At 39.8% G+C, this 15,528-nt stretch overlaps 1 protein-coding gene across 7 annotated transcripts in view; it reads right to left on the reverse strand.

Annotated features, from left to right (window-relative positions):
- inpp4b (inositol polyphosphate-4-phosphatase type II B) overlaps positions 1-15,528 on the reverse strand; it is a 257,684-nt gene that overhangs the window by 136,751 nt on the left and 105,405 nt on the right. For all 7 annotated transcript variants that reach the window (XM_041784758.1, XM_041784757.1, XM_041784759.1 and 4 more), the window contains one exon: positions 12,980-13,059. In XM_041784758.1, coding sequence (XP_041640692.1) covers positions 12,980-13,059 — 80 coding nt within the window. The remainder of the gene's footprint in view (positions 1-12,979; positions 13,060-15,528) is intronic.

Raw genomic sequence — 15,528 nt, forward strand, 5'->3', positions numbered from 1 at the left:
CAGAGGCACTGGTCTGAGATAATACAGCCTTGTCATGGTAAATCTCTGATGCACACGTGTGCATGCTGTGATGTGCGCACGCAGGCTAACGAAGGCACACAAATTCATATCAAAATCACATCTCAAACTGTGCTGCAGAACTGGGTCAATGTGTGCCTCTCCTACTGAGTGTAGAAAGTTTTAGAGATAACAAGGAGCACAAAATGGAACTACGTTGTGTGAGGCTGAGAAGGCAGGAGAATAAACACAAAGGTTTTAAGAGGGATGAAAATGCAAGCGGGGCGTTGGCAATTTGGCAGACATTTGCCTATACATTTATTCTTTATTTGCAGTTGTATATACTTTAGTATAGGCTGTTTTCACATCTTCACACTACCACTGTCCCATTTCAAAAACAACATTTCTTCTCTGCTAGGATGAAGGAGACTCACCTTCCTTTCTGGAGATAATAATCTTTCCTCCCATGTGTATACATAGCATGCATTATTAAGAGACCTCTGCAGCGTTGACATCCTTCCAGCTACTGTAGCAAACTGGTTGTGCTGCTCGTCCCGGGTCCCTATTTAAACTATGCTAGATTTAGAATGTGCGTGCCTGCAAAACAAGCCAAACTCCACACTGGAGGGAGAAACAGGTACAAACCCTGTTTCAAAAATGCCATCAGAGCTCGCAGGGAGGCGGGATAAAGACTTGCAAATGTGCACAAATGGATTTCTCACTTGAATTTGAAGTAAATTGCAACAAAGTACAAGACAAATGATGATTCATGAATAAATCTGAATTGCAAAAAAACATTCATATCCCTTGCTACATAGGCATCAACAACCCGGATGTTGAGTCACTCAGGAAAGACTATGCACTTTTGGACCTGGTCACTCATTGCAATGCAGAGAAACACTCTGACTTAGTATGTGATGCATCACTCAGCCAAGATATGGAAGCATTTCTCAGGTACAGTAGCTCCTTCTTTCAGTGTGAGTAATGGCCATGAGGGAATCAGGCAAGGAGTCCAAGTCCATATAACACACAAGCAGTGAGAGATTTACAACAGGCTGTGAGCAGGTACCAGGGCAAAGGCAGTGTGGAGGTCACTGTTCATCCTGCTGTATTGTGACGACACAGTCAGGTGTGAAGGAGGCAGGTGTAAAGATGTATGTTAACACCAAAAAGAGGATTCAGATTAAACATGCTATAAGGTTACACGTGAGTAGAGAAATGTGTTCTCGCAGTGTAGTTTTTTAAAGCCTTGGTATCATTTTGCTCATCAGAAAACTAACTTAGTAGAAGGCCTGAGTGGGGGCATCGTTTGTGATCTCAAATTCACAAGGCAAGTTCATTTAGAGAGCACCATTCACACATCACTTTAATGTGCTTTGAGGAGCTAAAAACAAAGCAGTTTTAGCATTCTGGACTTTAAAAGATGTGACCTTGAGGAAAAATAATCAAGATCAAAAAGAAAGGATGGAGTATGCTGTAAGGGAAAAATAAAACTTTAATACCTAATGTATGTAAATATCCTCTGTCCTATCAAATTGGAAAACGTTGGGTTAGGTCAGGCATTGGGGAATATGCAAGTTCAGCACTACGCCACATCAACCTTGGTCCTGTACTGCTTTGACCTCCTGATGGCCATCCTCCAGGCCTCCACCAGGCACATGCCCCATCTCTCCAGGTATCCCCCCCAGCTGCCGCCCCACAGCTCATGCGGTCACCCCGGCAACTGATCCCATCCCTGCTCTCCTGAGCACGTCAGAATTAGACACATGGTTTTCCCAGTGATACCCAAACATGCACCAAACAGAAGCTGTCACAAAGGAGTCCAGCAGGCGCCTCTGGCCATCAGTCAATGTCCAGGCCTTACAAGAGTTTAGTAAGACTGGAAAGACCAACGACCAAAAGACTTTTATCCACATGCTCAGATACCAGAAACCCCACATTGCCGGATGCATGAGCCCAAGTCTGCAGTTAATCTCAGCCTTGCAGTCAGTGAATCGATGGATTACGCTGCCAAGGTGGATGATCTGCTCTACAGCTTATATGCTCTCGCTGTTAAAAAGGAAGTTCGAAAAAAATAAAAAAAAAAGTTGAACTTCAGGCTGAGAAAAAGTTGACTGATCATGAAATCCTAAGTTGAGATACACTGATCATGAAATACTAAGTTGAGCATTGAGTTGGGCATTTTTCCTCCTATTTGACAGGACAGCCGAAGAGAGAAAGGAAACACGGGGAAAGAGAACACAGGAAGACATGCACCAAACACTAGCCAAGACCAGTAATCCTGCAACCAGTAAGGACTAGAGCCACTGCTTATTGGTGCTGCTCTACCAACTGAGCTACACCGATGCTCTTCCCCCATATCTTGACAGCGTGTGAGTGTCAGACATTGAGTCACATTGTACACTTCGTGTCTTCACTGCATCCGTTAAAAATGTACTTCTCTGGCCTGTCAATATCAGGCTCCCCTTGTAAATGGTAGCGCTGAACAATTTTCAAAAATAATCTAATTGCGATTTTTTCCCCCAATATTGCGTTTGCAATTTAATATATGATTATTATTCCTATCCTTATTATTATTCCACATCTTGTGTACTTTCAACACATGCAAGCCATAAATCATCCTATACTATAACCTATATTCAGTCAGGAACACTCATCATACATTTTACCATTTTATTGCAAAATGGATACACAGTTTTACTTGGCGGAGAAGGCTCTGCTCAAAAGAAGTTCCCTGGTTCGTCAAGCAGCATGCTTTGACTTTCCAGAGAACTAATAGTTAGAAACTCCCATTCTGTTAGATACACTTACGACAATGCGTATTGTAAACAATGAATTTATTTCAGGGGCAATAAATCCATAGCATGAATCTGAATATGAGGGTGCAACAAGCTTTAAGCTATAAAGGAGGTAGCTGAGGTGGGGGAAGTGAAGCTTTACCAGCAGCGGCAGCGTGTGCATCAACATTAGTGCAAGCAGGGATTAGTGAGAAGTATGTCACATATAAATGCTGCTGTGTTGAGATAAAGAGCTGTGATTGGCTGTTGGAGCTGGGAGGCAACAACTGGTATCAGCTGGCTTAGGACTTCATGAGTTAACGCTAAGCTTCATCAATATTAGATAGAACCGACTATGGTGGTAGAATTACAGAAACATCTAAATGCAATTATTTTTGCTCATATTGTAAATTTGTTATCAATTGCTATATTGATTGTCATTTTGTGCCACTTGTTAACAAAAACACAAAAAGGAGGACTTTTGTGAACCATTCTAAAAAAAAAATGACACTTGAATGTTTGTATAATGTGCATAAAATCCTTGCTGCAAAAAATGAATGCATTAAACTGGTATTTCGACACATTTTGAGGTTAAAGAAATATGGCAGCTTCTGGGATTTGTAAATTGCAGGAGGCCATATTGTGATTTCGTCTAATTTGCGATTAATTTGCCCGCCCTAGTAAACGGTATGAACCCTAGTGCCTTCATTTGAAAGCAGACAAATAGAAGTGTGGCACTTTGTATTGGTAAGTCTTAGATGGCTTTGAGCTGATCGGTTTTGCCTCTGTGTTTAGACAAGTCAGAGATTAACATTCAACATGAACATGCAGAAACCAATGCAGTACTATCTCAACTAAGTAAAACAAGCTAATAAGTTCTGCTGAGAGAGGACAGTAAAGAAAATTGAGGAAAAATTCCTGTCCGACTCTCCTGAACCTTGTCATCTTCCTCTTTCCTTGTTCCTGTCTATCTCAATGCAAGTGGCAGTGAGAGAAAAATAGGAAATTGGTGACAGTGTGTAGTGTCACACTGTGTTGCCTGTATGCTGTCAGGACACTGCAACAGGAATCACTGTAACCAAGCTGATTTTGGCGCTGATGCTCCCTTGTGCCACATGTAATTAGGATGCTAGTTTTCGATAGTCTAGCTTTCTTCATTACTGCTGAAACCTGGTTTTGGACCAGAGACCTATAGTGTTAGACACCAGCAGTAATCACTGCACCAGAAAGTCAGCTGGTAAAGTCGGTATCAACTCTATTTTCTGTGTCCTTTTGACTCAATTTCAATTTTAAACTAAAGTTTAAAAAAAATCATCTAAACTTTCTAACTTGCCTGGAGAGACAGAGAGCCTGTGATGTGGCCCTCTGTGTCCCTGCAGACAGGAACTTCTCTGAGAAATAGAGCAAATGTGAAGAAAATGCAAAGGATTTAATTTATTTTTTATAGTCCCAAAACTTAAGAATCAAGTGACAATACTACAGCACATGTATTCTTAAAGCCCAGGTTGTTCTGAAGACAAGGATGTTCAGAGCTTGACTGTGCATGATGGGTTGATGTTCTACAAGCTTTTTAAGACAATTAGCGAGACAAAATTGTTAAAAAATAGCTCGAAGGGTTAAAGGGTTCTTGAGATGTTACATTCAACCTTAAAACATAAAACCTCCACCTTAGCTACCCTTGGCATAAAAATGTTGATGTGTTCACCATTAACAATCTTTCCACTCCAAATAGAGCCAGCATTGACCAGCTAGTTGTTAACTGAGAATTCATGATTTACTGCAGATATTTCCTCAGGAATATGGCCTAAAAATGAAAAAGGAAAGCAGATAAAACTCATGCCCCAACATGCCTACACTATTGCCTAAATGGTTAAGTCAATATGGTTCAGACAGCTTTTGCTTTCATGCTATTTGGACACAAAACACAAATTCCTGCCAATAAATCCCTGGTAAGTGTATATTAGGATGCAGAAAAGGCACTGGCTCGTCTAAGAATGGACGCTTTAAAAATCTGATGTGATGCTGCTCTCAAGTTACAACCAAGCTGCAACAAGCACACTGCTGTGAGACGGTTGTACCTGGGATCTTTGAGACATAACCTGAGGCAGGAGAACACTGGGGACAAACAGCTGTGATGCAAGTATTTCAACACACACAGGTGGAGCGATGACAAAGCATACAGATGAGAATATTCTAAATATCATGAGAGGCTCCCTCAGGAAAGGCCTGACCTCAGATGACGCAGAGACGTCAGCTGATATGCTTAAAGATGAGCAGTGAGGGTTTTTTTTAACATGTGACTCAGCATGTGCATTGCAATCAAGTAGTTAAAGATCAGTTTGCTTTATATTCTTTCTTTAAAAGCCAGTTTTAAAACTCCCTTCAGGCTGATCTGGGCTGACTTTATTTGCAGTTCAAACGGATCATTAATTATTCCCTTTCAACAAGATTTCTGCTCTTTGATTAAGAAAGGTCAAGACTTCAAAGATGCTTTCTTACAGTGGCAGGTTTTCATCCGTATTTATATGTATGTCTTCTGGAGCGGTTTTGGTTTGTATGCAGGTGAGTTTGAGCTGCTTCCGTTACAGGAAAGGAAGGATATTTTTCTTATCATCATTTCAGTGGCTTCTGGAGCATACAAGAGAGACAGATCTGCACAGAGGGCTGACTTCATGCATCCACCACACCCAAATCATCCGACGTGACACTGTCAGGAACCTTCAAAAAAGTGACCCAAATCAAACCCTTCGTGCTGCGCAGAAAACAAAAACAATCCGTGACAAACATCCCAACCAGACACACGTGAAAGCCAGTGTGAGGCCTGAGAGAGGAGCTGGAATGCAGAGAATATTCATGTGAATAAGGGATGAGCTCTGAGGTAGACAGCCCTGTAGCAGGATGAACTTTACTGAAGGGCCAAAGTCAAAGCAAAAGTCACATACACACAGACGGGTGCTGGTCAAATACCAATTTCCTCTCTACATACGCTCAGCACCAATGTAAATCCAGAGCTTATGCAGAGAAGTTGGTCAAAGTCATATTGGTTTTGAGATTCACTGAAGGGAATCAATCCCTGCCTCACTGAGATAAAGTAGTCCCACGTTCCCTCGGCTGAGCGAAGTCGACTCAAATTAACTGACTTTCTGCAACAACTTACCAAGAGGAGATTAAACATTGTATTAAAACCAAGCATCTCTTCCTTAACAGGCAGAATGAAGTGCGCGCCTGTCCATGTCAGAGATGCTGCTTGGCCAGCAGAACTAATTTGAACTGTGAATCACATAGGCTCATCCACAGGTCAAACAGCCCCCCAATGAATCATACATGCCCATGAAAAGCTGCTCATCTTTGAAATGTTTTCTCACCGGATGAACCAACAAGCAAACAGCACATCGGATCAAGACAGTTTCCTCTGTGTGTCTGCACGTGTTACACATGCATCAGCGGCCGAGCGGCGTAACGCGCTCCAGCTCCAGCGCCGCACCAGTGACGGCTCTTCAGGCCAGAATAACTCTCTGCGTGTCTGTTTGTGTAGAAAAGATTAGAAATATGGAGCCTGTCATTGTTCAGCACAGTGCGGTTTCCTCCCATTGATTCTGTCATAAGTGAATAATCCTTGGTCATTTCTTTCACACAGAGAGTGGTCTTCAACATTTTGTGTAGTAATTAAAAACAACAGAGCAGGGGTTGCTGTTTTACTTTTTAACTGTTGACTCTGAGGTCAGATTAACAATAAAGTTGTCTTGCAATTTTTTCGGCTTTTTCACTGCCTGTAAATCATTTTGCTAGCCTTCTCTTTGATCTTTTTCTACTATCTACCCATTGTCAATATTATTTTTTGAAATACATCTCAAATTTTAATCTAATTAGTAATGACATCTTTGCTATCATAATAAATCTTAAATATTAATATCAGTCAGGACCACTGTCATCATACATTTAATCATTTTTAGCAAAAAAAATCTACAGTTTTCCTTGGCTTTGCTCTAAAGATGCTCCCTGGGTTAGTCAAGCAGCATGCTTTAACTTTACAGGTAATACATAGCAACCCCCACATGAATAAAAAACATTTGCAACAATGCATACTGAATACAATAAAATTAGTTCAGAAGCAATTAATAATAGAATCTGAAAATGAAGTTGCAACAAGCTGGTGCTATAAAGGAGGAGGCTGGGGTGGAGGAGGTGAAGCTTTGCCAGCACCAGCAGCAGCAGCGCGGTGCATCAGCATTAATGCAAGCAGGGAAAAGTGAGAAGAACTTTGCTATTATAATATACCTTTAAGATTAATTTCCCCCAGGATCACTCTTGTTTACAGTTTTTCTTTGCGTAGAAGGCTCTGCAGAAAAGTGCTCTCTGGGTTAGTCAAGCAGCATGCTTTGACCTTCCAGGGAGTGCATACTGTAGCTATGGAAACCCCTATGACAATACCTGTTGAATACAATAAAATAAATTCGAAAGCAATTAATCCATAGTTGCATGAATCAAAATATGAAGGTGCAACAAGTTTGTGCTATAAAGGAGGAAGCAGGGGTGGAGAAGGTGAGTCATTATGGTCATTTATCTGTGAAAAAATCGTTGTCAACCAAACACAAAAAATGTTGAAGGATTCTTCTCGTGTTCTCTTTTCAGAATATGAATTATGCCCTCTGGGAGATGGTACAGAGCTAGCAGATATAAAAGCAATCACTACAAGCTCTCCATCCTCCCTACTTCCATCTCACTACTCAACAAACAATCTGCTGTAACATAAGGTTTAACAGGCTATGGCCATTGAAGTTATCAGCAACTGAACCTTGTTATGAGTGTTGTTAAACTCTTGCACTTATGTCATTGTGACATTTGTATTATATTGCGAAATTGATATTTCATTGTGACATTAGTGTTCATCGTGACATTTGGTATTTCATTGTGACATTAGTGTTTACTGTGACATTAGGTATTTTATTGTGACATTAGGTATTTCATTGTGCCATTGTACCTGATCCTTACTTGCTCATCATTTTTTTCATTAGTATCTCATTGTAATTACATTCCAGTGTATTTTACTACTTCTGAACTTGTTTTGGTTCTTACTGGGTTGCCTTGAATTGGTCATCCCATGCTTTTTTCAGGCATATTTTTCAGCTGTTACAAGGAGTATGTGCAATATATTTCGGTCTGCTTATTGCAGGGAAGTCATTGCAATACTACAGGGCAGGTGCAATATAAACTTCTACCTCTCTTATTATATGTACTTTTATATTGTGACGTTGTGGACCACTGTCTGTCTCTGTGTACTGGCTGTTTGTTTTTGTCTTTGGGTTGAATGTACTGACTGTGAGCAGCTCTGCACTTTCGTCCATGAATTTCCCTCTGGGAACAATAAAGTTTATCTTATCTTATTATTGAGGAATGGCAAAAGAGTTTTCGCACATTTAGGACATAGCTGCTGTTGAGTGAGCTGCTTCATCTGGACAGAGTCATATTGACATGGCATGCTCTTTACAGCACGTAACAGTGCGTTTTTATGTGGTCCAAGATGGTTTTGAGAAACTCGTGGGTGGACGGGATACCCGCCTGCCTAAAATAATTTCTCAGTCTTTACTGTTAACAAGGTGCTGATGTAAATGCTTCAGGAAACTTAAGCATTACAACTAACAGACTCATTATATGTTTTCATCTGTTGCATGATTTTACTTTTGTTTGGGTTTAAAAGGGAAAAGAAAATCTCCATAACTGGTACTATTGAAATGTGACAAGAGGATTTGTGATAATTCATTATTTGAATAAGAATCAAATTAACACCCTGGAATTAAAAAAAATGTTTTTAAATAAAGATCATATTATTATTTTATCAGTTATGCAGAAACATCCCTAGGAGTCAGTGTGACAAAGAAACTAGTATTTTTTTGTATGTGTAGGTGGAGAAAGCTACAGTCGCAGTGATGAAGAGTGCAAAGTAAAAGCAACCTCCACAGACTGAAGTCACTACTGTTGTATTTTAGAGCCCAGATTTCCCCCCTTGTTATTAAAAAGCCATGTAGAAGCATTGTAAGTATCATGTAGGGACTTCATGTAATCCTTAGGAGTAAAAAAACACACTACCAAACAACAAAATGAACCAGAAACACGACACTGCAGTGTGACTACAAACAAGCAAAATGACAAGTCTGTGCTTTTCAACGCTTGCATAAAGGAGTGCATGCACACACACACACGAAAATATGCTAACACACAGTGGGGGTCTGTAATCTCTATTCTCACTGCAGCTTGTATGGTGAATCATGTAAGATACAATTATACGCAGTGACCTAGGATCACCTACAGGAAATGAAAAGCATAACAAAAGAGGGTAAAAAAGGGAGAAAAGACAGAGCGAGGGTTGCCAGAGGGAAATATTTTGAGCATGAAGGAAGAAGGAAATTCAGCCTGACAATACAAACATGAGAGGCAGAGACAATTTCATCTCAACAGTTTACAGGTGGAAGGAAAACACATTGTGCGTTTTTAATTGAACTTTGACACACAAGGAAGAGGTGTGGAACCAAGAAGGTATGCCATTTCCACAACACTTGCAAACCCTGGCGTGCAAATTCCTTACTAGCTCACACAACATGGGACGGCTTCTGTGTTCATGCACATGGAGCCCTGTCCTTATCACCATGGTAACACTTCTGACCTTCACCTTTTTCCCTGTGGGGTCTGCAAGACAGTCAGTTTCTTTGCCAAGATCACCAGGTGTGATTGCTTAGCCTGGAACAAAACCATCCCTGTGATCCTTTATAAGTACAAGTGCAAGAACAAAACACATAAGCTCACAGTCAACGAAGGCGAGACTTAAGGATTATTCACTGTTTCCTCTGCAGTGGGAAGATGGCAACATACAAGATGATGAAATGTACATAAAAATGCAGTGTTGCTGAGTATTAAGAAACATTTAATGATTCAGCTTAAACAGCGGTTGCAGCAGAAGGCCAGCAAGTCGAAAAAGTTGAAATGCTGGACATCAGCAAAACAAAATGTAAGGGGGTGTTAAGTTACACTCCGGCAAGAACAACAAGGATTGATCTCTTTCTACCACCAGACATACTATTCTGTACATTATCTTCTAGAATAAATGTATTTTTTATTGGAAAATATTGGCATATAGTCATGTGCAGAAGGATTTATCACAGTGATCCATGTGTGTAGCTTAGCAGCCAGGGTTAAACTCGATGTCATCTTTTTTGTCCGGACCTTTTCACCCCGGTCATATGCCCAAAGACAGTCAATGGTTTTTGGGCCCCTTGGGACATCCACAGAATGACCAGGGGCTTCTACCCTCCAGGACAGTACCCTAGTGGTTCTCAAAAAGTAGAGCCTTTTTCAGTGGGTCCCAAATGTGTTCCTGGCAACAAAATTTCTGCCCAAAAAGTCATGAAAATCTGGAAAATGTGGGTCACCATTTTTCATTGTGGAGTTGATGGTGGGACCTGAGGATGGACAGATTAGGAACCACTGCCCTAGGCTGTGTTTACTTATCACATCCCTTACTGTGCCTTCAAAGTATGGACTTTGATTTTTGTTTTTACAGGTTTTTCCCATGCCCCTGGTAATATGCAAAGACATCCAGAGCACGACCTAGGTTGTGTTAATCCACCCTCCTGCACGATTGATGCCCTCAAGCAGTTAATTCACCACATTCATGCCTTACTTCAGTCTAAATGTTTGGCCCAAACATGCCAAAAAAGTTCTGCAAAGTAGCGTACTTAAATCCAACATGTGCTAGAATAATATAATTTTTAAAACTGTATGTATTTTTTGGATAAGTGACATGGGGTTAATGTGGGGGGACTGATGTAGGGGTTTTGTTTTTTTCTGGGCCAGTATGACAGAATATTAGTAGTTAATGATACCCAATAACTGGTAAGCAAGGTAAGTAATGCATCCTCCTTTAATTATTTATAGTAATTACTCATGTGGGACATAAGCATTCGCATCAGAGTTTAAAATAAGTGCGTTCACAGCATTACAAGCTAGGAGAAAGGGTTCTTTTCCCCCATGTGACACCCCGCCTCCAACTATAAAGTAACACTGACTGTATCCATATGCTCATTCTGCCAGGCTTTCGTGTTGGTTGGCTGTTGTGCTGCAACACCTAGCCATACAGGTAGTCGTTGTGGATGGAGCATTGTGTGCAGAGTGAAAACAGCCATAGGGAAAGGCACACATCACAGTGGAGCTTAAGTAGCTCACTTTCAGTTGCACAATCAATCAATTCAATCATCGACTGGTAAAAATAAACACTGATACAGATAATGTGCAAAATGCAGAATATTCGCCTCAATGATTGGCCAGGCTGATAATTGGTCGACCCTGAGTTTGATGGGGTGTTTCCAATGTAGTGGGAGCCTTCCTTTATAACTACAGTAGAACTGAAACAAATGAAGGAAAAAGCACACTTTATTGATATTTCTTTTTTAAACATCTGGTCCTCCAGGTTCACCTGCATGGAAGACTACCTAAATATGATGCCACTGGCACAGCCCAGAGTGATGTTTCATGATTTTCGTCACAGTGGATTACAAAGAAGTAGAAATTGATTGAATTAGGACAAGTATTAGGGTTTTTTATGTAGTTAGTGTGGTGTATTTTGTCCTTTGGCGGTGCCGTAGATAGTGTTTAAGATCTGATTGGTTGATTCTGTGACATCAACTAGAAAGCCGGTGCTCTCAAAAAGATAAGTCACGCTGTTTGCTGTTTGAATAAACCGTTGAACGGAGATTATGCTCTCAAGTGCATTATTACAGTAAATGATGAATGAAGATATAACAGTTAGTCACAAGGGGAAGCGGCCTGTTTCTCACAGAAAAACCTCTAAAGCAATCAAATAAAAATATCTGATCGACATAATTCTCCAACACACACATCTGAACTCTGACCATCTATATCCAAAAAGAAAAAATGATAAAGTTTTCTTTTTTTCTAAGTCCAGTAATCGCATTTTGCAGACTATTTTCTACAGTGCTCAATTTTGGATTATTAACATAGACAAATCAAGTCTCTGGAAACAAACTCAGATAGACAATAGCTTGTCACTGATAGGTTAAAAATCTGTTCAAATAACTAAGTATGTCAGATATGCAGATTCTCTGTGATCTGTATGGTGAGTAGTTTGTGGTCATACTTTGCTGCCTAGACCTACTCTATAAGCTCAATGTCTAGTGAAATGCCCTGAAGGGTGCAGAACCAATTTACACACAACAGGCCAGGACTAAGTATTAAAACGACAACACACACTTGCATTCAACAAATGCATGCACCGTGATATGAGCGCTCACAAAAGTCAGTCATGGCACAGACAAACGTTCTCATCCTGTGTGTAAAATAACAAAACACATCAGAGAAACACTATTTCATGCTTGTCAAACCATGGAAGCCGTTTATTTATAGATCTGCGTCGTACTTCTTAGCAATCATGTCAGGCGCTTTATAAGGTGGGCGCACCATTAATCATGTTTGGGAGCTCGGCTTATCTGTCAGGTTGTGTCAGTGCTTCATCCTTAAGGCAAACATTTGTTCTTTGTGGCAAAATTACTGATTATATCCTCACTGTCCTGTCTTTAAGGGGCACTGAGTCATCCTTCAACTTTGTGAACGGAAAGCTCAAATATTCCCCAGGTTGGTCTTTTTCTAATCTGTCTGGAGCTATCATATTAAAGCCTGGAATTTGGGCTATTTACATGCTTTTGACCTTTATACAGCAGGCTTGCATTGGCAAACATTAAAAAGTTTGTCTTGATTTGTTCTCTTTGATGGTAATCGCCATGCGCATCCCTAAATAAATCAAAAACAAACTAAAATAAGAACGTCTTCCAGTCAAAGATTTTGTCAAGACACTGCAGTCCTTTTCATTTCATTTATTTAACCAGAGGAGGCAGTTATTCCCACCCCATTAACCATAAAAACCAACAAAAAATAGATCAGAGTGTTATATATTCCCACAAGCTAACACAACATTTCTAGAACAAACAACGCTGGCAGCTACCGCAATGTTCCTAAAGCTGCTGTTGCAGCATCTGTGAGGAGGTTCTTCTTCCCAACTCGTCTCAGTTTGATGCCTTAGTTGTTCTGTCAGCTCTTGTGTTAAGAGGCAAATTCCTCGTGCTCTCAAGTCCCAATTTTATTTAGCCTGGAGGAGTGCAGAGGGCGCTGAAGTGAGTGTGACAGTTACATATTCTTACCTGAGACTCAAGGTCAGTCGTTCATCTTTGGCCCTCAACAGATCACCAACTGAAAAGGTGGCACTGCCCAGGAAACTGCTCTGTAGAAACAGACAGAATAGAAAAATATCGCCAGTTAAAACAGGGCAAAAGGGCAACAAAAGGACGCCTGAGCCGTCTGTGATTTTCTTTAGGTGTGTTATGAACAGGTACAGTAGTGTCAGACGTATTTGCCAGAAAAGGATTCTGAGCCCTCAGATCTAAGAAGAGAAAATGTGCAATCTTGTCAACACGAGGCAGAGAGACAAGACAATCGACTCTTCTCCTTTCTCTTTCACCTTCAGCCTCCACTTTCTCACTGCTCTGACAACATGTGTTTGCTGCAGGCATGACGCGCAACTAGGGGGTGTCAGCACACGAGAACTGGGTCATGGAGAGTGAGGTAGGGGACGAGGCTATCAATAACGCAGACATGATCCACATTGGTGGGGAACATCCTTACCTTCACATTTACAATCGAAGGCATGTCGAGATACAAGCAGCCACACATGCACACAAAGAAAAAGTTTGAACCTGCAGGTTGCATTATCAACACGTTAACTGGTGCTGCTGATAGGTGGACTAAGACAGTGCCTTACAGACATATTCCAAATATTTGTAACATCTTGATTAAAGCTTACACAGCCCCCTCAAAATCCTTCTACAAGGTGTTTAGTTGCAACAGACTGAAGTGTCTTTTTTCATGTTAGGCTTAAACAACAATGCCTTGAGATTGGTCCTAAAGCATTTAAGTGACAATCAGAGACAAGACAATTTTGGGTCTTGTCCCGGTTTGATCTCTCAGATTGCTGTCAAGGGCTGAAAATTGCATCTGAAGTTAAAACAAGATTGCATGTTATTTTTCTTAATGAATACCAATGAGCTATAAAAAATACAAAATTGTAACCAAAAAGTCAATAATGGGAACATAAAAATGCACCAATCAAAAAATAGTTATGACCCTGAAGCTGACAATATGGTATTGATGTTACAAGAAAATTAAATTTATGATGAATGTACAGTATGTAACCTGAGTCTAAGATGGATTTCCCCAAGGGAACAATAAAATGTGCTACATCCTTTGGTATGGTATGACATGACATGTCATGACATGACATGGCAAGGTATGGTATGATATTGTATGATATGGTATGGTATGGTTTGGTATGGTACGGTACGGTACAGTATGGTATGGTATGGTATGGAATGGCATGGTATGGGGTCAAATGTGCCATTTCATATTGTAACTTGTAACATATCATAACCTTGGCATAGTATCATACATGGTATGTTATAGCATAGTTCTATGGCATCACGTTGTATTGCATCTTATAGCATCCATTGCATGATGATGTACCATATATTACTGTATAGTACCATACTACTGTACCTTATCATATAGTATCATATTGTATTGTACAACATGGCCTGGTATGGTATGGAATCTTGTCCTATACTGTGTTGATTTGTGTTGTGCCACTTGAAATGACATGGCATACAGTGCCAAAAAAAAGTATTCACCACCTTGGATGTTTTACCCTTTCAGTGATTGTATAAATCAATCATGATCAATATAATTTGGCTTTTTAGACAAAATAACAAAACAAATAAACCTTTTTTATGTCAAAGTGTCAAAGCTTTATGGAAGAATGGCTAAAAAAAAGACAGTTTTTGGCAAAGCAGGAGTTAAATTGCTAATTCTGTGTTTGAAGTTGAATAAAAATGCTTGCAGCATTCGCACAAGTTATCAAGCATCCATTTATAGATTAATCTAGGGACCATCTCCTCAATAATCCATGTAAAACCTTATGTATAAAACACAGAAACAACACTAAAATGCCCATAATGCCTCCTGAAATCTTAAATGTTGTGCTGGACTCATGGATATTCAGCTTATGCAGATGCAGGGGGGAAAAATTCGATCATCGATTAAGAAGAGACTTCACCAGTCATAATATGTAAGTATATACAATGCGTAACAAATTTATTAGACCACCTGTCATATTTGTCTCAAAGACCATCCAGCATCATGAAGTGCTTTAATGCGGACTCTTTCATTTTCAGTGAGTTCTCCACGTTTTACCATTTTGAACAGGAATGAGGGATTTCAAACTGAATTCACCCAAATTTGAGCCAGCTCACTGGGCTTCTCTGTGAAGTCAGAAATTAATCAAGCATAACATTCAACCACTAAAACTCATTTTTCTGTTCAGGAATGCAAGTAAATAACTATAATTTGACATATTAATCAATAAATATTAATGTGCTTTACTATTTTCTCATTTTTTTTTGTAAATCTGTGAACTTTAAAATTCATGGATAACAGTAATAATTATATTTTAGCATTAAAAATATCATTTGGGTTAAAGAGCTTCTACATATTGATGTATTAACCATTGTAGAAACATAAAAAATGATTTTGGTAATTACCAGTGCTGTTAATCTAGGGCAGCTGTGGCATAAACCTAACTTTGGTTAGGGTTGTCTAATAAATTTGTTAAGCACTGTATATATATAAAATACATAATAAT

Source organism: Cheilinus undulatus, linkage group 4 (assembly GCF_018320785.1).
Source record: "Cheilinus undulatus linkage group 4, ASM1832078v1, whole genome shotgun sequence".
NCBI lineage: Eukaryota > Metazoa > Chordata > Actinopteri > Labriformes > Labridae > Cheilinus > Cheilinus undulatus.